This window comes from Chiroxiphia lanceolata, chromosome 11, assembly GCF_009829145.1.
Source record: "Chiroxiphia lanceolata isolate bChiLan1 chromosome 11, bChiLan1.pri, whole genome shotgun sequence".
In the NCBI taxonomy this organism is placed as follows: Eukaryota; Metazoa; Chordata; class Aves; order Passeriformes; family Pipridae; genus Chiroxiphia; species Chiroxiphia lanceolata.
The window spans coordinates 1,845,554-1,868,777 of NC_045647.1; the positions used below are offsets into that span (position 1 = coordinate 1,845,554).

Genomic DNA, 23,224 nt, shown 5'->3' on the forward strand with positions numbered 1-23,224 from the left:
TGCAGGGAACACAAGGCCCATTATTCCCTGGTGGAAAGGAATATGTTAAACATGGCTTTCCTTCCCCTGTGAGCTGCTGGAGTGCTGCTCTGTCCTCCTCCACAGCCATGTGTCCCCACCACAGTCCTGTTTGCCAGGCACTGCTTCTGCAGCTGCCCAGATGTGCAGAAGAGCCTGGTGAGAATCCCCCAGGGCAGAGCTGGTGTGGGCTGGATGAGGATCCCCCAGGGCAGAGCTGGTGTGGGCTGTGCCCACCAGCAGGGACAGGTCCTATGAGGGTGCTCAGCGGGCAGGTACCTCCCCAAGTGGTTTGGAGCCAAGGATGGGCAGTGGGGACAGGGATGGGAAGAGCAGGGTGGCTGTTCTGGGGGCAGCCCTGGGTGTAGGTCAACTCAGGGTCACTGAGGAACCAACCCCTTGGACCCCCAAACTCAGCAGGATCCAGGCAGAGCCATGGGCTCTGTGATCCTGTGCAAGTGCTGCAGGAAGCTGAGGAGAGGATGGAAGAGGGGCCTTGCTCTGCACCTTCTGACACCTGTTCAGTGGTTGTTTCCCAAAGACAATGTTACAGTGTCAGGCAAGCTGGAAGCCAACGTTTTGTGGCCAACCTTGTCCTCAGTGTCCTTTTCTCTGGCAAAAGTAGAGTGAATCTTTACTGAATTCCCCGTGCCTGCAGTTTTCAGGTTAGAACAACACACAGACAAGATGGTAATTATTGCTCTGCAGCTCTGCTGGAGAAAACGCCAGGAGGAAATTTCCCATTAACATTGCAAACAAATACAGGAGGAGGTGATGAATAAATCCTTCCACCCTGTGACTTCTCCATGATCAAAAGACACTTGTCTGATCCCAGCATCTAATTGTCACATGATTAAAAATGTATAAGATCTCATGAACATAGAAAGGACTGTGTAGAGCAGCACAAGGACTTGATTTAAATGCAGGATTAGCAGCTTCACTGTTGAAACACAAGATAAGCAAGGCAGGGGGCCAAGGGATGGACTCGAGTTTTTGCACCAAAGCAACTTACTAGTGAAACTCTGCTGATAATTTTTCACTTTTAGACAAGGGAGAAGAAGTTTGAACTTTTCTGTAAATTTTTTGGGGGATCTTGGATATATCTGAGAAGCCAGTGAGTTAAAAACTTCAAAGATCCCCAAACCCCAGGCACATCCACGGTTTGAACAATTAACTTTGACTCACCAGGAATGTATTTGGTCTGTAAAACATGTAAAAATTGCACGCTGACAGTGGTTATAAAGTGTAGAAAATGCTGTGCTTGTGGCTCAGGGGTCTGGTGTGAGTGTAACCACGTGTTCACCAGCTCCCACCCTGCCACGACCTGCGTGCAGTCCCTGTGCAGAACCTCCCTGGATTCAGAAAAGACAACGGACAACAATTCCGTGGGTTCAGCTGTAAATGATGCCTTTATGTTGTACCCAGTGCACACATCACACCCCTGCTCTCTGAGGTTTGCACTTTTACCACAGGAATTCAGTCAAGTACTCAGAATACTGGTTAATTTTCAGCGTGTAAAAAATACAGTTCCGTGTTGGACCCAAACATAACTTTCTTGTTAATTTTAATCTTAATTTCTGCTTTTAAAGGAACATGAATCCAATTAACTTTTTTTTTTTTTAAAGTATATGCCAACTGGTTAGTTTCTGTTTGGTAGCACTGAGTTGTTTTTTTGTCCTGACTGATGGTAATGACAGCTAAATGTCAGCTTCATTTTGATCTTAGCTCAGAATATAAACAGAAAAGTAGAAAAAAAGGAAAAGGGCCTGGTACACTCTCTTCTCAATTATTTTTGCTGTGTTCCTGATGCCAAACAGTTTGGATTCTGCATGTGACTCTCAGTCCAAAAGCCATACCAAGACATGGCTCTCATTAAATTACTTTCAGTATTGTGCATCTAACGCAGAAAAAACACTGCTATAACATAAATGCATAAAAAACCAAAACCTGGAGCTTTGTTGAAACGTAATTCCATCAAGAAAAACCCCCACAATATTTTTATATAACATTTTGGATATATTTTATGTCAAAACATGATCACCAGTCAAACTAGTGACAGCTAAACCCAATACATTATTGTGACTTCTAAAATAAAAAAAATCAGAACCAAACTAAATTTATTATAGCTCTGCCTTCATTAAACACCGTGTGTTGGTGATTTAAACACAACAAAACTCTAGTAATTCTTCAAAAGTGTCTACTAAATAGAATAAAAAGAAGAAGAGAACAAATACCATTTAGTCTGTTACATTAGAAAATTGGATGTACATATTCCTATTGCCTGTTAGCTTTGCCTAAGCCTTCAACTACTACAAAAATAATAATAATAATAATAATGATAAAAAAGGGAACTCATTGTTCAAAGTCAAAAACATTCAAATCAGTTGATACAACATTACAGTACAGTCAACTAACATCCTTCAGGGTCTCCTTCTCTCAGGGTCCAAGTCCTCAGACTGGGCTCACAATCCCAGTTCACCGCAGGTCCCAAACTGGGGTTGGCTCGGGAGCTCCTGCACCTCGGGATGGCTCCGGGACAGCCTCTCATTCCTCTGTCAGCACTGGAGTTAGAACAGCAGTAAGTTGAGCACAAGAACTGAAAAAAAAAAAAAAAAAAAAAAAAAAGGAAAATAATATAAAATACCGGAGAATTGGAAGGCGGGTGAAGCTGCCATTTGGGTCCGACCGCTGCGATACGCTGTACGAAAAACTCCTGAAATATCCACCTGTCCCTCCGCTCTGCCACGCACCAGCAAAGGCAAAAATACAAAAGTCTTTGACTCGTCGTTTTTGCAGAATAAAGCAAAAAAGTCTTTGTGCTCCTTACTACCAGAAGCAAAATATCCTCTGAGTTACCACATGTAATAGCTTCTGGATGTGTCCACTTGGGTCGGCTTGGTCTCTGCAGAGCCGTCCTTGTCCTTTTCGCTGTCCCCTTCCCAGAGGTTAATAAGGGGAGGGTAGAGCTCGTTCAGGGGGATTGAGGAGGTCTTTTGCATATATTTTTTCAATGAGTGGTGGTAGTTTTTTCTCTTGAACCTTTTTGCAACATAAACGGAGACGGAGGCGAGGCTGATGACGGCGAACATGGAGCCCATGACGGCCGCCAGGGCCGTGCTGGTCTCCTGGTCAGAGATGTCCAGCGCAAAGGCCGCGTTCTTCGTCGTGACGTTGACGCAGGATCTCTGTGTCTGCTGGTGGATGTTGGACACGGTCAGACACACCTCGTAGTCCGTGGAGGGCTGCAGATGTGTGAGGTTGTACTCGTGGACGTCCACCGGCACCCTGGCGGTGTACGTGATGTGGGGGTTGTCAATCTTCATCGTGGCCGACGACCATTTCAAATTGGAAGTCATGACGTTGGAATTGACCTTCCAGGAGACCAGGATGGAATGTGACTCGGCTTGTTTGACGTAGATTTTCAGGACCTGGGTCCCATCCAGGAGCGTCCCGTTCACCCGGATGGTGGCGACCCTCGTGTCAGCCCCTTCTATGTTCTGAGCAACACAGGTGTATCTCCCGGAGTCTTCCACCTGGATGTTGGAGATTTCCAAGGTGCCCTCACTGCTCAGCTTGTATTTGTCAGAGAGGCTTTCCACGGTGACTTTATTGCCCAGAGGAGTGACCCAGTAAATTTCTGGCTCCGGTTCTGCCATGGCCCGACAATCCAAGAACACCGTCATGCCGATGTCCAGGTTGAGGTGATTGGGGAAGGTCTCGTGGGAGATCATTGGAAGACACTGTTCGTTGGAATCCTGTATTAGCACTTCCTTCACCTGCTGGCCCCGGTATTCCGGGGGCATGGCACAGAACATGGAGAGGGGCTCCATGAAGCGGATGTTGGTTTTGTTGGAGTTGATCCAGTGGATGACGCAGTCGCACCGGAGGGGGTTGCTGTGGATGCTGATCTCGCGCAGGTTTGGGAGGGACTCCACGGTCTTTTGGTAGACTGCGTTCAAGGCATTGTTGTTGAGCATGAGGCTCTCCAGGGCGGGCACGTTGCGGAATGCCGAGCGGTGGATGTAGGACAGCTTGGGGTTGTTGGTGGCCTCCAGCTTTGTGAGCTCGGGCAGGTTGTCCAGCGCGTACCTGTCGACAGAAACCAGTTCTCCCATGTTGTTGATCCCAAGCTCTTTCAACCTGAGCATGTTTTTAAAATCCCCTTCTTGAATTTTATGAATCGGGTTTTTGTTGAGATCCAGGAATTTTAAATTAGGAACTTTCTCAAGTGCAAGCTGAGGAACTTTTACCAGTTTGTTGTCATAGAAAGAAAGACTTTCAAGACTATCCAAACCTACCAAGGCATTGCCAGGAATGTCTGTGAGGTACATCCCTGCCAGAACCAGACTCCTTAAATTTGAGAGTGGCTTGAAATTCATATCCAGTATTCCAATCACTGGGTTCTCTCCAATCATGAGAATCTCTAAGTTGGGAGTCGAATCAAACCAACGGCTGTCAATGACCTTTAATTTGTTGGAGTTGAGGTGTAATCTCAGCAGATTCTTCAGGCCAGAGAATGCATTTGCAGAGATGCTGCTGATCTGGTTGTGATTTATGTAGAGCTCCTGGAGGTTGCAGAGGTCCTGCAGGCAGTAGTCGGTCATCTCCGTGATCTGGTTCTCCTCCAGGTGCAAAGTGGTGAGTTGGGTGAGATTTGAGAGTCCCACGTCTTTGATGCTTGTGAAGTTATTTTGTGAAAAATCCAACTCTGTTAAATTAAAGAGCTGCTGGAGCTCGTCTGTGGTCTTTGCAATGTTGTTGCTCTGTAGCAGCAGGACTTGGGTGTCGCTGGAGAGGTTGCTGGGGATCTTTGTTAGTCGAAGGTCGTTGCAGTCGACTGTCGTGGCTTCCCTGTACGTGGACTGTGGTGTGAACCAGGGCCTGATTTCACAGACACAGAGCTGGGGACATTCACTGCTCTGCATGGAAGACTCAGTCAATGAATTCAGTAACAATTCTAGCACCAAGTGGCACACAGTTAAAAGGGCTCTAACCTTTGCCATGCTGGCCAGAGAGGGAGTTCAGCTCCCCAGCTCCCTAAAATCCCAACGGGGGAGAGGCTGATCCCTTATCAGGCAGAAAATGTAAAGCTTGAAGTTTAAGGTGAAAGGCTTGGACATCCAGAAGGTTAAAGATGACTTGCTGAGTTTAGAGAAGAGGAGAAACACACTGAAGACCCTCAGCTGCTCCTCTGTGCTCCAGAATTTTCTGCAAATCAGTGTCTGAAGATGTTCCTGAAAACAGATTAGGGTATATGTTATGCTCAGCTCACACACAGTTCATCTATTATTTAGTTTCTTCGAGCTTTGAAGAGAAATACCTGAAAACAATCATTATTTCAACACTAATCTCTTACACAAATCCCAGTTTGGTATCAGTAAGTTATGCAGGGTTTGGAACTCCCTCCTACTTGGTGTTGTGTGAGAAATATCTCAGTGAATTATCTAAACCTAAAACTCTGGGATACCTTCCTGTTTTACTCTGCATCAGTTGTTTGAGTGGCTTGGGAAGTGCTGAGGGAGGAGGGTGTGCTGGCTCTGAAGGAGTGCTGGAGCACAATCCCATGGGAGTCAGTGCCAGGGCTGGCCCCGAGCTCGGATTTCAGGAATTAAGGCTCAGGAAGCTGTTGGTTTATAAGTTTGAAGCTAAATGCACATGAACTTTGCCAAAATTCATCCCAGTTAATCAAATCAGTTCCAGATAACAGCTTAGATTTAATCCAGCTCAGCACCAAACAATAACAGTAAATGTGATTAAATGAATGTAGTGCCCTTATTCGAGCTGTTTGTACTGCATTGGGATCATATGGACTGTTCACCACAATTCCTGATTGCTGTGTAAACCACACTTTAATATCTGCTTAGCCTGAGGTTCTTCATGCAAGAGTCCATTTAAATTAACCCACCGGTGTCCAGGTACCTCAGAACATCTGGAGTGTCGAGGGGCTTTAAACACATATTCCAGGAAAATCTCCCAGTAAAATCTCCCTCAATCTCACTTTACTGAGAAATTGCTCTGGTGGTTGCAATTGAGGCTTCTCAAAATAAAGTTTTGTCTTTTTATATAGATAGAACAAACAGGGATTCCCCATCCCTGGAAGTGTCCAAGGCCAGGCTGCACAGGGCTCGGAGCAACCTGGTCTCCTGGAAGGTGTCCCTGCCCATGGGGTGAAACAAGATGATCCTGAAGGTCCCTTCCAACCCAAAGCACCCTGTGATTCTGGGATACCTGAGAGAACACAACAGTGAGAAACAATAACGGCAGAAAGCAGAAAAATGCATCTTTTGTCAATTAAAATGCAGTGAAGCCTCAACTGAGTCACAGCCCACAAAAAGCAGTACTACAAAAAAAAAATAAAACTAAATACAGCTTTTAAAAATAGGTTTGAAATACTCATCTGGATAGAGGTGACAGGAATGCCATTTATACTATACTCTTCCACATCTGATCTGCATATTAAATAATGAGAGTGTTTTATTTCAGATTATGATACAGTGCTGTAGGTAGCAAACAGCATCTGCACATTTATTTTTGTGCTGTTATTCTGTGGTTGGGCTTTGGGAGAAGGGAGGGAGGAATAGGAGGCACTGACCCTGTGGAATCAGCTTTTCTGAGACTTGAATGAGAGCTGAGAGGGCTTTGCTGGAGAGGGGAAAACAAGTTGTAGAACCAACATTCCTTCTCTAGTAAATTCCAACTGATGGAAGAATTGACTGAGACATTGACTGCATTAAAAAATCAAATCCTAATGGGATGGGAACAGTAGGGAATGTGTTACCATGGGGTGGTGGAGCCTGGAATCAACGGAGCTGTGCTGACTCTGAGGGATGTTTCCCTCGACAGCCACACATTTGTAGCTGACCCGACCCAGGCAGTTCTAGGAAAATTGATGAAATCTGGAGTTGAATTGATTTAATTGCAAGACTTTTCAAATGGCAGCATTTTCCAGTTAATAATGCAGAGCTTTCACTGCATGAGGATCTTGGGCAGGTCCAGGAGGTGCCCCCAGAGTCTCTCCTGGACCTGGTTTCTCAGTGGGAGAGGAGAGGCAAGTCTGTGCCTTACGCAGCTGAGGGCCCTAATGATGCTTTCCTACTGATTTAGCCCTGCTGTATCTATATGAATCATATAATACTCTAAAAATCAAACTGCCTGAAAAAGACTTCAAAGGTTCTTTTAAAATATGTCAGAGCATGTCTAGATGGTGCAAAAAAAAAAATCAAATTCGATCCTTTCTTTGTTGAATATTTATATCCTCTTACTTGCACGTTGCAGTTATTGTTCATCCTTGGTAAGAAGGCATTTCTGGGTTTACTGAACAGAGCTCTGGGTTTATGACCACTGCAAATATATGATTTTACAAGTTATAGCAACTCTCTTCTTGAGCTATTTTCTCCTGCAAATGGATTTAATTTTCTTTACCTGCAAATGTTGTTTAGAATGACCTGCACGTTGCTGTCTCCAGCCTCCCCCAGCCCAGGGCAGCTGGGACGAGCCTGTAAATGAAAATCCAGGGTAATGACAGTAAATTCCAACCAGCTCCAGCACTGCTGTGCTGGTGTGAGGGGCAGCCCAGGGGCCACAGCAAGAGGGACAACCCCAGTCCTGGACCTTTGCTTTAGCTCCTTCTGATGTGTAAAACCTTATCCCTCGCTCTGATCAGAGCTAAAGAGGCAGCAGAGAGGTCACCAAAAGCTGTCCCTCTGCCCCTGGATTCTCAGCTTTCCAGTCTTGCCAGCACTGGCAGAACTGGTCCCAGACACCTCTGCGTGTTTGATGTCTGAGGGAATAAAACAGCACAGGGTTTTTTGCTGGGAGACTGTGGTGCTGGAATGTTGGACTCCTCTCAGGTTCTGAAGTCCTGTCTGGAATTATAATGATGACAGGAAACAGCCTCGGGTTGTGCCAGGGGAGGGTTAGATTGGATATCAGGAAAATTTCTTCACTGAAAACGTTGTCCAGCCCTGGCACAGCTGCCCAGGGAGGTGGTGGAGTCACCAAAACACATGGGGATGTGGCACTGGAGGACATGGGTTAGTGGAGAGCAAGGTGGTGCTGGTTGATGGTTGGACTGGGTGATCTGAGAGGTCTTTTCCAACCTTACTGATTCCATGATTATCACATCTTTTCAAATAAAACCTAGACAAGTTACATCTGTAGGAATATTTTTTGTGTGTGTGGATAAGCTGGAGGACAACCAGGCTTTGAAAACAACATCTGACAGTGAGCAGTTCCAAACAGGCACCAGGGAATAATCACCAACCCATCTGGATAAACCAGGGGTGGCTCCTGGGAAAATGCCCAGCTCCCACTGGAATTGGTGAGGGTGAATGGAGAACAAAAGGAACGTTGAAGGCCAGGGAATATTTCCTAAAGAAACACCAGAAGGGGCAGAGCAGCAGCTCTGGGCTTTCTGGATTAAAGGCAAATATCTGTCCTCTAAATGTCCTCCCTCAGCACAGTCCTGGCACACATTTGGTTGGTTTTTTTCTGAAAATGGTATTTAATATTAACACGTGGCTGATGGCACTTCTTTTAATTCTGTCTTAAAAATGTCTTTTAAAAATGGTGGGTGAGGAAACTTCCCCTGAACAGGAAGGGGGTGTTAGAGCTCCTTTCAGGAGAGACTGAGTGTGTGAAGGAAATGTTTTAGCATTCTTTGCCTTCCCTCTCATTTGTTAAATTCCTATTTTCTAGTGTTCCAGCCCACAACAGCAGTTGTAACAGCTGGTAACTTGATAGCAGCAGAAATAATGGCTAATTTTATGTGAGAGATACAGAGGAAATTATTTTACTCAGAGCTCAATAAATGCATTTTCCATGGCACCTCCCAGGACCCAGGGCAGTCAGAAACCACATTTCTGTCACCAGCAAACCCACAGCAGCTGACTGGGACAGTGGCTTGTTCCTGTTCCTTGGGGACAGAAATGAGCACCATCCCTGTCTCTCATCCTGGAAATGCCATGGGGAGGTTTGTCCAAGCATTCCCTCTCCAGCAAGGTTGTGAAAACTGGTTGAGAATTTGTTTGGCCCAGGATTACGAGCCTGGGTGTCTGGTGATGGAGGAGAAGGTCCTTCCTTGCAGCTTCCCTTGGGAAGAGGGGTGTGCTGGGAAGAGGTGTATACTCCAGCCACAGCCTTGCTGGTGGCTCTGGGAGGGTCTGTCTGGTTGGGTGGGTGATCCAAAGAAAAAGTACATTCCCAAGCCCCCAGAGCAGTGAGAGGAGAATGTGAAGGGACAAGCATGAAATAAACTGTTCATTAGAAGTGTTCAGAGTTAACCTGCCAACTAAAAAGAACAGATATGAAGCATTTTTGCTTGGTAATAGGAAGACAAAGTGTGGTCACTTCCCTGACAAGTGGATATTAATGGTCACTATTAAACATCACTGAAAAGAGAAACAATAGTGTTTGCACTTGGATATCTGGGTGTCTGCTCTGGAACAGTGATGCTGCCACAGAAACCTTCCCTCTCCTCCCTGAAGTGGTTCATTCTTGCAAGATTTCTTTTCTATTGCAGCAGCATCACCCAGGTTTTGGTCAGGAGCCATCTGAACTGGATGTGCTGAGGGAAAAGTTGGAGGGATCAGATCCACAAAGAAAATTACCTCAGGCTAAGACAAGCAATTTATTCTGCAGTTGCTGTGAGCCAGGAGCACACACTGATCCCAGTTCCTCCCATCTCTCCACAGAAACATTCTCCCAGATTGAGCCTCCATTGGAGCTAGTCTGTTGGAAAATTGTCTGTGCTAATGTTCTGCTAATGACTCGTGCAGGTTGTGCATTCCCATCCCCAGCCTTTGGGAACTGCTGCCACACCAACACCCCCCATCCATCAGCTTGGGAAAACCTGTTCTGGGCTGCTGCAGCCTGGATCCAGGTGGGTCCTTGGGGGAATGCAGGTTAGACAGCCTGGCAGCACCCAGGGCTTGTGCCAGGGGTGAGAACTGCTGGAGCTTCAGGGAGAACCAGGAAACCCAAATTCACACTGGGATCAACACAAGGTGCTGTTCCAGGCTTTGCTCGGGGGGGCCCAGCAATGGTTCAGGAGGCCACGGGCACAAAGTGATGCCCAGGAAGTTCCACCTGAACATGAGGAAGAACTTCTTTGCCGTGCAGGAACAGGTTGCCCAAAGTGTGTGGAGTCTCCTCACTGGGGATATTCCAGAACCATCTGGACACAATCTGGAGCTGTGTGCTCTGGGATGGCCCTGCTGGAGCAGGGAGGTGGGAGCAGGTGGAACACTGTGATCCCTTCCAGCCCAACCCATCCTGTGGTTCTGTGGAAGGGCCTCTTAGAGAGGGGACACTGGGAATGGCTGGGAAGGATCTGGGCTGAAGGTCTGAGTACACTGGGAGCAACTCTGGAGATGGACTGGACCATCAGGAGCCCAGGCTGGGATCACTGCAGGCAGTGAAAGTTGGGATCACTGCAGGCAGGGGAACTGGGATCACTGCAGGCAGGGGAACTGGGATCACTGCAGGCAGGGGAACTGGGATCACTGCAGGCAGGGGAAGCTGGGATCACTGCAGGCAGGGGATCTGGGATCACTGCAGGCAAGGGAACTGGGATCACTGCAGGCAGGGGAAGGGTGGGATCACTGCAGGCAGTGAAAGTTGGGATCACTGCAGGCAGGGGAAGGCAGCTGGACAAGCTCAAGGACAGGATGCTGCGTGTATGTTGTGGTAAAACAGAACCTGCTTTGCTTTGAGCTTCGGGAGAGACTTTAGTTCTAATATATAGAATAACTAGTATTTAGAATAACTGGTATTTAGTTCTAGTATATAGTTCCGTATCCCCCCGTTTTGTGTGGAGAAAGCAGGGATTGGTGCCGTGCTCCAGGTGAGCAAATCACCTTTAGGGCTTTAGGAGGGAGAGGCACCACCAAATCACACGGGTGAGCACAACACTAAACCTGGTGTAAAATGCTGTGTTCTAAAATCAGCCTCACTCCAAGAGCATCAGTGACCTTGGACATCCTAGAGAAAGGGGACTTGGGAGTTTAAAACCCAGGATACTTACAGCAAACCTATGGAATGGGCTCCTTTCCCAGGGATTAAATTTCCAAGTGCAATCCTGTCTATTTAGACAAATATTGTGGAATTGTGCTTGATAGGAAGCCTTTTCTACTGAAGTTTTTAAAGCCTCCGATGTCATCAGGAAATAAGCTATTTCCAGGTCTGAATTGTGTAAAATACAGACAAATCAAGCTGCAAATGATGTCAGTTGAAAGAGCTTCCAAAATCTGGACGTGGGAGTTTGGTATTAAAAGGAAATACAAAAACAAGGGCCTGTAGGACATGTAATAATGGTATAAAGCCTCAAAACACATCCTCAGGGATTTATAATATTTAAGCTTTGGGGTTTTTTTACCTGCAAATAATGCCTCCTTTTTCTTCTGGTCTGTACACATATTCCATCAAAACAAAGTCAGTGTTTAATTTTAGGGAAAGCTCTGGTGAGAAGGTGATTTGCTGTATCCCAAGACAACCTCAGACTGCTTTATCTGTGTTCTTTTGAAAAATACTACTCTTATCTCCCCCAAAGAACTGCAAAGAGCATCCTATTCATAATGCCTGCCCCGCAGACACAGCATATTAAATCCTGAAAATGTGTAATTTATTGGGCTTTATTCTTCAGACTTGCATCTGATACAATGTTTTTCATTAAAATACTGAAGTAAATTTGCAGGGGAGGGAAGAAAAGGTTTTGATTCACAGACTGCTGTGGAGCACCAGGGGCTGGATCCCCTGCAGGGGGATTGATGGCCCGTCAGATGCCCCTCAGAACTGCAACCCAGCTTCTGTCCTCTGCCTGAAAATCTGCCTGATTGCCATTAACCAGTCACACAGAAACCTCAGGGATAAGAGGTGCCTGCCAACCTGGGGGCTGTCAAATTAGAGAGGCTGCTTGGTTCTTGCTTTAGGAGAGAAAAGAACTCCTAAAGCCGTTTCAAAGCCCTGAGAACCTGAAAGGAGAGAAGTGTTTGTACAGTAGGAATATTCTGACATTAGGAACCCAACTCATTATCCACTTCCTTACTATGTTTATCCTCATAAAGTAGTTTAATTTGGGGAATATCTGGGCTGTTCTGTTGCCCGTGGCTTGTTTCATGTCCTGCTCTGAGGGGCTGCCCTGTTCAGTATTAGGGCAGCAGCAAAGCTTTGATTTCATTCATGGAGAAGAATCCAATCTGTGATTATTGTCCTCATTCCATGGAATTACCAGGTCAAATTGTTTGACTGGAGCACCATTCCTGAGAGTCAACCAATTCCACTGCCAGGTTAAACCCCAGTCTCCTGAGACCTTCCCAGCAGCCCTTCCCTTCTGCTCTGACCTGCAGGGGATGGAGAACTTCCCTTCCTTCCCACCTGTCTGTGCTCTGACCCATCCACAGCCTTCTGTGGATTTTAAATGAGAGGGAGAATTTAAACCCAATGGGTTTTAACTAGGACATTATCTAAAATTTACAGAGTATAACTAGTTTTGGAAGACCTATTCCAACTATTTTTTTTGCATTTAGTATCTGCTGGTTGAAGAATGAAAGAGAACCCAGACTAGGAAATACTGCTTCAGCTTCTGATCATATAATCAATATATTTCTAAAATAATAATCACATAATCAAGAAGTGGAATGAAATCTTGGCATGCTTGAGATGTCATAAGCACATGGAAGGATCTTGAACATCCTGAGGGCACCAACCTCCCGAGGATTCCACACAGAACAGCTCAATCTCTGCTTCCTACCACCTACAAAATCAGCACCATTCAAAGAAAATTAAAAAAAAAAAAAAGTGAAACAGCTCTGAAAGAGGAACAAGGGCATAAAGAGATTGGGTTGGACTTTGGAGTAGAATTCCCTTTTTGGGTTTTGAGAGCCAGGGAGCTTGGCCAGTGGAAGGGAAGTGTTAATGGTAAGGAAATAAGGAGCACATGAGGAATATTTTTAAGCAGGAGGAAGAGGGATGCCAGAACTCCCCAGGATTTTCATGAAGTTACAGAAAATCCTCTTCCTCCCTTTTTTGCTGACTGGCTTCTGGCAGCATGTGATTATTTTGCTTCCCACACAGTTCTAGATCAAACTCCAGTTTTCTGAGTCACTCAGGATCCCCCACAGTTGGGAAAGACCCCGTGTGTACAGAGCTGTTACTACCACAAAGGATGCCAAAAACCCTCTGCTAGAAACAGGAGCTGAGAAATCAAACCCAGAGTGAGTCAGGATCTCAGTGGGTATTTATAAAATCAACTTAATACTGGTGGCTGTAGGGAATGCATGAGGCCTGTTATTAAAAATTAGATGTGCACAGAGCTTCAATTGCTTATCTTCAATCAAGAAAAAGTTCTTTTTCTGGGCCTTGTTACACTCTATTTTGATAATTCTGTTTCCTGTGGCTGTGTTAACTTTTCAATTATTAGTGATTAAGTATTAAACTGTATTTTACTATTAGCCCAGATCTATATCTACATAGTTTCTCCATGTAGTGTGCTGACAGACTTCAGCCCTCAGAATAAAACAGGCTTTTATTGATTTTTTTTTTCTAAGAGGTTTTATGCTTACAAAATCAAATTCTCTATTTTTGAGCTATATTTATATATAAATGTTAATAACCCCTTCTATTGAGTTGAAAGATCTGATATGGAAGACTGTGAACATAACCAAGTAAATGGATTTAGCAGGGGAGGTGCTGAGATCTGATGTAAAGGCTGTCAGCACCAAGAGAAAGATCTGGAACTCAACCAAGTCAAGGAGGGAGAGAATTAATTCCATTAGGAGGCCACAAGTTTGGGGTTCTCTGAACTGAGGCTTTACTCTGGCCTAAGGAAAAAGTTGTTTCTCTCCACTCAGACAGATGAACACATGACCCCTTCCCACAAGTCTTTTTGCACTTTTGAATAGGCTTCTACCTGAAATATGTGTTTTCCATCACTGTTTCATTCCAAAATCATCTAAGTGGCATTGCCATGTCATCAGGAGAGGAGAGCTCAGTCAGCTGGAATGGTGGGAATGTTCCCAGCCCTGATTTAGTTATTTCTCTTTATCTCAATTCTCACTGAAATTTCCATACTAACTCTGTTTCATGCAGAAAACAGATGTCAGTCTTACTTTGGGAAGTTCATGAGATTAAGAAAGAGGGAAAATACCTCATATTTAATGTACTGGATGTTTAAGAACAGCCCTATAAACTGTGCCTTCAGCTTTAGCCCTCAGTCTCCTCATTGCCATGGATGGGTTATTCCATCAGTGGCCTGGTGCAGGAAACACAGGAGAGGTTTTTCCTCGTAAAAGTTCAAGTCATTGATGCTTTATAGACGAAATCTTTACCTAATTACAGCGATTCTTTTGGGCACAGTAAGGTTTAATTTATATAAACCAGACTTGTTGCACTTAAAGGGGGCAGAAAGAGAAAGGAAAACTTATTTGCCAGTGAACTTACAAAGAATTCTGGGATGGTTTGGGTTGGAAGGGACCTTAAAGCTCATCCAGTTCCACCCCTGCCATGGGCAGGGACACCTTCCACTAGCCCAGGTTGCTGACCTGGTTTTACTCAGTGCTTAAAAACTATCATGAAACCATTTTAAAGACCTGTTTTCAAGAAGCAATTTTAAAACCTTTCTTTTTTGCAACTGGTTGTTCCTCTGTGGGTGAAATAAGTTATTTTTCAATGCATTTACAAGGCACCGCAATGCCCATTAGAGTGGTGGAGCTCTGGAATTATCAATATTTACTCTGTTTCTATTACAATGATGGATCATTTGTAATTTAAAAATGTAGCAAGGCCAATCAGTGGCTCATCTGCATCCCAGTAATTATATGCAGCACATTAGCAAGGTATGAATTTCCTTGGTACTTCTGGACTTGCTTAATCAAATAAATGATGTGATGCACGAAATAACAGAAAATGTAGGATCCATTATGTCAATGATAAACAATTTCAAATTACAAAAAAGACAATCCAAGCTTTGATTGATATTTTATAAAAAAATGTAAAATGTGATTCTACCAAATTTTGGACAAGCTCAGGAATTCTCTCTGAATAATTTTTACGTGCTGCTTAGTCTGATTCTTCCCTGTGTTGCTGCCCAACCCCTGAGAACTCCAGAAAAGCTGGGCTTGCTCCAGGTGCACCAAGTCTTTGGGATATGTGGGAATGCCGGAGCTGTTCCCAGACATCCAAAGCCCAGGAGCTGGGCTGGCATCACGGGGCATGTCCTGGATGCAGCTGTGTGGATCCAATTCTGGCACAGACAGATCCAAGTGTGGCATTTTGCTTGATGAATTAAGTTTCAGGGAGTGTACAAAAGTAGGTATAAATCAGATAAAAGCAGGCATTGAGGAGTGTCCTCCAGGCTCCAGCGTGGAGGAGGAGCCCAGGGAGCATCTGCCATGGATTCAAGCAGCCCCATGGCTTCTCCAGGCCAGGAATATTGTCTTCCAGAGCTCCCCAGGCACTGGTGGGGACAGTCACCCCCGTGCTGGCTCACGCTGGACTAAACACCAGGCAAACCCTGCCAGGGACCTGGAGGGGGCTTGGCTTCCAAAAGCACTCGGTTTTCCTGCTCTAATCAAAGCTGACAGATGCATAAATTGCTGGAATCACCAGAGTTAGTTACATTAAATACCTGGAAATGAGTTGCTGGCCGACAACCTCTAAAATTTCCAACTAAAAACCCCAAAGTAAGGTTTGCCTCCGTGTTAAATCACTTCAGGTTGAGGAATGGCCTGGGAAATACTGCCCTGGGTGAGCTCTGGGGACTAAAGGGCAGCACCTCAGGACAGAGAATTATGGAGCAAGGCTGTTGTGCCCAATAAAATAAGGGAAAGAGCTGTTTCTCCCTGGCACTTTTATAACTTGTGTGCATTCTCAGTACTGCACCCTGTTAAATTTTTCAAGCCCATTACTTGCAACTGCTTTGCCTTGTTCTGTTAGTTAAAAAGAAAAGAAAAAGGTAACACTCCACTGCAAATACTTGATCTTTAGAAACTGTGCTCCAGGTAGAAACCAGGGCCTGTTCTGTTAATAATTCAGCCAGATGGAACATCGTGAAAACGCTGGCTTGGATCACCAAATTAAGGTCTTATGAATAGAGGGTGAAGCTATAAAAACATTTTGCAGTAGAATTTAAGGGCAGGGACTAATTTTGTTCCCACTGATGCCACAGACTCGTCCTGCCTTCCTCAGGAGGAGAATTAGGCCAAACCAAAATAGGCCAGTCCAGTCTTTTCCTTCGGTGTCATATGTAGAAATATGAAATAGGACATCTAAAGAGCCAAACCAAATTCGAATAAAGTTGCAGGGTTTGAAGCAGCAAAGAATAAGAGAACGGGGTTCAGGACTTTCACGTGGGGACCTCTCAGCCCTGCATGGAAGAGTGTTCCACTCTGACCTTATGGAGCCCATTAGTGAGGGATTTAATTACTCAGCTAAAGGAAAAGAGTGAGACTGGGGAGGTCTTTGAATAACTCAGCACATCTGCAGGGACTGGTTCTTAGCGAAGCTGTCCGTGGTGTCTCTGTGCAGAATTTACACCCTCCCAGCCTCAGGGAAGCACCATTAGTTCCACCAACAAACCCATTCCTAAGCCAACTCCATGATTTCCTTTACTTTTGCCCATCTTTCTTCCCGTGGTGGGCACATGTTAATTGTAGAGACAGAACAGAGTATGGGTGTTTTTGCAGTGACCTTGCTTGGATTTCTGTCCTGGTAGAGCAGATGTGGGGTCTGGCTCCTCTCCTTCCCACCTCTCTGCTCCCCCAGGAGCCCCACAGGCATTGCTGGCCCCCGTAACACAGGAAAGCTATCCCAGCTCCAAAGTTCCCTTTTGTGGAGAGCTCACAACTTATTTTTAAGAAAGATGTGTTTAAGGCATGACCCTGCTAATGACTTAACTGCTCTCACAATTCCTGGGAGCATCCTGCATCTCCACAATGGCAATTCCAACTGGGAGAAGATGCAGGAACCAGGCGTGGAGAGGCAGCAGAAAGGCAGGTTCCCTGCCCATCAGCCTTATGCCAGCAGAGAGGAGGAGGAGGGAGGGATTTCTGCGCTTCCAAAAACTTTACATAGATTTTCTTCAGTTCCGTGTCTACAAAATGTCTGCCAGGAAAAAAATCTGGAGCTTGGCAGGATGAAGCCTCACACGTGTATTGTTCGTGTAACTATGGTAACCTACAAATGCCACCAGTGTTTCCATTTCATACACAAATGAGGGGACAGCTGTGGGGACCACATGTCTGCCAATGGAATAATATATGTGAACTAGGATGGCTTGGTCACAAAATTACAACTCATCTATATTAATCAGGGCTTCAAAGAACAGGCACCTCCAAGGCGACAAAGTGCCTGGGGAGAGAGGGGGGAGTTTATTTCTGGAAATCTTTGGCTCCTCCGTAAATATTTTCAGCATCTTGCTACTTTGCTAGTTGAAAAAATAAAGTCAAATAAATGCTGTTAACAACCAGCACTCTTCTACAAACGCCACTTAACTCTTTTGCTTTGGTTTTGTCTCTTTCTGGTGCCTGAGCCTGGTCTGAGCCTGACATAAAGCCCAGCCTGGGACCAGGCATGTGCTCCAAGGCCTGGGGAAGGAGCAGCTCCCGAAGAGGCAGAACTAACGTGGCACAGAACTCTGCAAACAAAACCTCTGTTTTCACTCATTGATATCATTAGCAGAAATAAGAGCTTCAAAATAATTCATACAAAAAAACTAAAAAAAAAAAAAAAATCTTAAAATATTGTTTAAATGAACTTGGGGAGTTTATATCATCCCTGACAACAACAGAAAAAAACCTGCAGGCTCAGTGATGCAAATAAATCCCCTTTCCAGCAAATACGAAGCCGTGGGAGCTGCAGCAGCAGCAACACTTGACCCGGGTTATGATTCATCCAAGGTGCTTTAAGTGTCCCTACAAATGAAATCATGGAGAGGGAATTTGCCGCCCGCCTTGGCAGCAGCAGCCAGCTGGGTGCAGCAGGAATAGAGCAGGAGCACAGCCCTCCCATTAGGAAAAGTTTTCCCTGGCTTCTGCAGTGCCCCGACACTGTATCGCAGGGAAACAAAGGGCTGCGGCATCCCCTGGGCGTGGGCTGTGCCTCCTGCACCCCCAGCACAGCTCCGGGCACAGGCTCGGCCAAGGGATGATGGCAGAGCTTCACACGGGGCTTATTTAAAGGACCCCGTTTGCTCCACGAGCTGGAACCAAATGCACAGACAGAACCATGGAATCACAGAATGGCTGGGCTGGAAGGGACCTTAAAGCCCACCCAGTGCCACCCCCTGCCATGGGCAGGGACACCTTCCACTAGCCCAGGTTGCTCCAAGCCCCGTCCAACCTGGCCTTGGACACTTCCAGGGGTGGGGCAGCCACAGCTTCTCTGGACAACTGGTTTTAAGCCCGGGCTCTGTCACCTCCGAGGTTGTCTGAGCCCTGGTCAGACCCCTGAAACTTCAAAAGAAGTTTCTTTCTGCAGCCCAAGTTTGGACATGCTCAGCATTATTTATGGCAGTAAAAGTTGATTATCCTTTTATAACTGTACAACTTGATGCAAGATCCTCCTTCCTTTAACACCCAGCACTGTTACTTGTGTCTGTTCCAGGTGAATGGAAACGACTTTACAGTCATCCCAGCAACTGGTCTGTTCAAGTCCAAAACGCCTTCTGGGAGAGATCATTTTGCAGGGACTACATCAAATGTTGTGCAGGTAACTTTTAGCTGTCGAGGCAGAAGTTAAAGTGGAGCTTTTGTTGCGGGGCAGTGACACACGTGGCTGCAGAGCAGAGGGACAGGGGGCACCGGGGGCACCAGCTGTGCCCTGCCCAGGGGGTGGGAGCCATGGGCTGAGGGACAGAACAGTCCTGCCCTCTTCACTCCTGCTATCTGGGAAACTCCAGGCATTGGTTTGTCTCCCTCTCAGCATGTCTGTCTTTTAAATTACTGTAAATTCCAACTTGCAAGACTTTGGGACGTACTTGGACAACACTGGGACTGATGCCCTATGTGACTTGGGTCATTGGAAGCCTCTGGGAGCTCCCGTGGGTACATCTGAGCTGTTCACCAGAAAAGGTTTATGATCTCCTTTAGAAAGATCATGTTCCTTTTATAGCGACCCTTTAAGTCCGTAAGGAAAAGACTTAAAGGTTCACAAATTAGTTTTTATTGAAGGGCTATCATGCTCTTCATTACCAGGGAGCTAACACGCAGCTCCAGGATAAAAATAGAAGCTCCCTGTGCGTGATCTCTCACCTCTGGACAACATTACTGTCTACTTTGAGTTTAATTCTGTTACTTTGCCTTTCATCGCCTGGTGGGAAAGGCGCCCCGAGTAACTTGGGGGAGAGCTAAAATCGCAGGCCAACATCTGTTGTGCGGCCCCGGTGATGCTGAGCCCGCGGCACAAAGCGCCTCGTCCTCTCCCTCCTCCTGCAGGGGAGAGGGGCCGGCCCCGCGCTCAAAGGGCCCTTTGACAGGGGCGACAAAGGGGCGGCAGCGGGGTCGGTCCCTTTGTCCGCCCGCGGCTGCGCGGGGAGGGAGCGGGGGCGAGAGACCCCCAACCCCGGGGACCGAGGGGACCGCTAGACCCCGAGCTAGAGACCCCCAAACTCGGAGGGAGAGGGACAGGCAGCCCCGGGGGCAGGGGACCACCAGAGCAGGGGTGACGATCCGCGGCCGCCGCGCCGCTGCCCCGCGCTTCTCCCCGCACCTTTCCGGTACCCGACTCCCCAAATGCCCCCCCAGCCCGCAGGTGCAGTGCGGCCGGGCCCCGCTGGAGCATCCCTGCCGTGCCCCGCTGGAGCATCCCTGCCGTGCCCCGCGCTGTCCGCTCCCGGTCCCGCAGCCCCAGGTGCGGGGCGGCCGCTCCGCCCGCAGCGCCCCGCTCACAAAGCCGCGGCCGCGGGAGGAGGCGGCGGAGCCGCGGCCGCGCTCACACTGCGCCTTTATGCCGCTTTCTGAAGGGCCATTGTCACACTGAAGGCTCCTTGTCTGCTCGCATTCCTGCGGGTGAATGGATGAGGCAGGACATCTGCCGGGATCCGCTCCCATTCGCATGCAAATAGGGACGCGGGCAGCGCTGCCGCACCGCCAGCCCCGCGCCCACCGCCGGCACCCGGGCACCGATCCGCCCCCAAAACCCGCGATCTACTGCCAGACTGGCCCGGGGGACAGCGGAGCGCCCGCGGGGAGGAGGCGGGCGATGCTGCAGCCGAACCCCGCAGCCCCGGCGGTGCGGAGCGACCGCAGCCCCGGGGCGGTCCCGGCGCGGTGCCGAGCGGCCGAAACCCCGCAGCCCGCGGGGACTCCCGCGGCAGCCCCGGGGGGCACCGGGGGGCGCGTCCGCCGCCGCAAACTTTGCTCCCTCCGCGGGATCTCCCCGGGCGATGTGCGCTGCACATCCCCGCATCCCAGCGCGCATCCCCGCATCCCAGCGCACATCCCCGCATTCCAGCGGAGCGCACCGCATCCCAGCGCACATCCCGCATCCCAGCGGAGCGCCCGCACCCGCGCAGCTCCCGGGGGTCCCGCTCCCTGCCCCGAGCCGCTCCGCACTCACCGCCGGCCGGGCGCTCCCGCGGGGCTTCCCCGGGGCTGTACATCCGCCGCTGCCGCCGCGCTCCCGCCGCGCCGGGATGCGGAGAGGGGCGGCGGGTTGGGTGGGTGTGTGGATGGATGGATGGATGGGTGGGTGGGTGGGTGGGCGGCTGGCCGGCTCCCGTCCCCCGCCCCGTCCCCCACCCCGCCCGGCCGGAGCTCTCCGGTCCCCGGTCCCGCCCGCTCTGGAGCCGCTGCCGCGCGCACCTGGGAAGGCGCCGCGGGTCACGTGACAGGCCGCGCTCCCATTGGCTGCGCCGCGCGCCGCCACCGGCTGCGAGGGGCGGGGCTCGGTATGGCCCCGCCCAAAAACCACGCCCACAGGGCATGGCCCCGCCCCCTCGGACCGGCGGGTGATCCTGCGGTGCCCAAATCTCCGGTTGTCCATCACTGGGTTCAAGGGGAACAGTCCCTGGGGTGCCCAGGTCTCCAATTGTCCATCACTGGGTTCAGAGTGAACAGTCCCTGGGGTGCCCAGGTCTCCAATTGTCCATCACTGGGTTCAGAGTGAACACAGCCCCTGGGGTGCCCAGATCTCCAGTTGTCCATCACTGGGTTCAGAGTGAACAGCCCCTGCCCGTGCCTGGGCAGTGTCAGTGGTGCCCTGCAGAACGTGCCATGTCACTGACACACTGTGCAGTTGTTTGGGATGACCTGACCATGACAATGTCACCATCACAAACCCTAACCTGTGTCTGAGGCAGACCGTGGACCCGCCAGGAATCTTTCCACCTGCCCTTTGGACCCTGCTTCTAAATTTTTTCGGACTTCATTAGAAGTGACACAGAGGGGTAGTGACAAAGTGCTGTGGCCTGCCAGGATTCCAACATTGGGGTTTCTGTGCTGTGTAGAGAGGAAAACCTCGAGCCATGGAGATGGGAACTTGCTGTGCCCCATGACTGAGATTGAATTTGTGTGTCCTTCAGGGCTGCTCAGTGAGGGATTGATGAGTTAGCCAGGAGAAAAATAGGTTACAATGTCCACTTGGTTTCAGCCTGGAGAAGAGGAGGCTGAAGGGAGATCTCACAGCTCTTTACAGCTTCTCCCGAGGGGCAGCAGAGGGGCAGGTCTGATCTCTGCTCCCCATGACCAGGGACGGGATCCAGGGAAGGGCTGGAGCTGTGCCAGGGCAGGGTCAGGTTGGACCTCAGGAAAAGGTTCTTCCCCCAGAGGGTGGTTGGCACTGACCAGGCTCCCCAGGGCAGTGGGCACAGCCCCAAGGCTGCCAGAGCTCCAGGAGGGTTTGGACAACGCTCTCAGGGACAGGGTGGGATTTGGGGTGTCCTGGGCAAGGCCAAGAGTTGGACTTGGATGGTCCTTGTGGGTCCCTCCCAGCTCAGGATATTCCATACCTCTGTGGTTCTGTGAACCGTGGGAGTCATTTGAGCCTGAAATTCGCGGATTTAGAGCTGTCTGGGTAAGCCCTTGGATATGTTCCACTACCCGTTCCCTCCTGGTTTACTGACTCTGTTTTCACTTACCTTAGTTCAGAGTTATTGACTTGCACATTTCTGCACCTTTTCTTGTCCTGACCTCGCTCCTCACCCACTTCTCTGGCCCAGCTCCCTGGGTGCACTGGCTGGAGCCTCACGTTGGACCTTAAGAACAATTAGTCTGTGTTAGACGAGGAGTTTCTGGCTGAAGTTTTGGCACTGATATAAAAACCAGCTTTTCTTCATACCTTAAAACCTTTATTTCCTACTTTTTTTTATTACTCACTTAACCAACAGAAGTCAAAACTGTGGCAGGATGATGCTGTGCTGCCTCATCCCTCATGCCCTCTATTAAAATAATGGGAATTCTGTGTTCCTCAACAGGCACTGGTGCTTTTATTGACAGGTAATTGTTGGGGATATTGTTCACCCTCCAACCCTGCACAAAGTGTTGCAATCACCTGAGCACAGCCTGGATGAAAAGGTGCTGGTTCCTCATCAGGCTGAGCTCAGCACCTCCTCCAGGCACGGCCCAGAGTGGCACCTTCCCAGGAAATTATTTTAAAGATTGGTTAAACAGTTTTTAATATGAGTTAACAATAAGTTAAACACGTGGCAAATACAGTCTGCACTTAATGCTTCAGATTTCCTCCCAAGGCAATGAATTTTTTTCTGGGAGCCCAAAAGGTCATTTGAGTCACAGTAAAAGTGAAGTTTTTCATACATAAGGAAATTGAATTTTCAAAAGGAGCTCATCAATGTCCAAAAAGCCGCTTTTCCTTCCACAGGGCCTGTTCTCATCCATCTGGATGTTCCCTTCCCTTCTATCACTTATTCCTGATGTGGAAGCAATTCAGTAGAGGATGCATCTTGGAAAAACCAGTGTTTTAAATGGCTTCAGTTCTTTGTTTCAGGGCAGGGAATTTATTTTCACTTTCTCAGCAGAGTAGACCCATCCTTTCACACGGTTCCAGTTCCATGGGGTCCTCCTGCAGCTCTCTGCACAATTCCTCTAACCCCAGGGAGAGCAGTGGGATCTGCAGCCCCCACAGCCGTGTCCTCCTTGTCTCCTGACGGGCTCTGGGGTTTGAGGGAACTGTCTGAGCCTTGTTTCTCACACACACTGATGTTGGTGTTGGTGTGAGGCTGCTCTGGTTCCTCGGGAGGCTCCTGGGCCTGTCCTGT

At 48.3% G+C, this 23,224-nt stretch overlaps 1 protein-coding gene across 1 annotated transcript; it reads right to left on the reverse strand.

Annotated features, from left to right (window-relative positions):
- Nucleotides 1–1,399: 1,399 nt before the first annotated feature.
- On the reverse strand, nt 1,400–20,718 carry LRRN1 (leucine rich repeat neuronal 1). Its single transcript, XM_032699262.1, has 2 exons — nt 20,569–20,718; nt 1,400–5,252 (listed from the first exon to the last, which is right to left on the reverse strand). The coding sequence occupies exon 2, from the start codon at nt 5,019–5,021 to the stop codon at nt 2,871–2,873; it is 2,151 nt and encodes a 716-aa protein (XP_032555153.1). The 5' UTR covers nt 5,022–5,252; nt 20,569–20,718; the 3' UTR covers nt 1,400–2,870.
- Nucleotides 20,719–23,224: the final 2,506 nt, after the last annotated feature.

Bases quoted from the DNA above. Each gene is read 5' to 3' on its own strand.
- LRRN1 (XM_032699262.1), bottom strand. From the start codon at position 5,021: ATGGCAAAGGTTAGAGCCCTTTTAACTGTGTGCCACTTGGTGCTAGAA.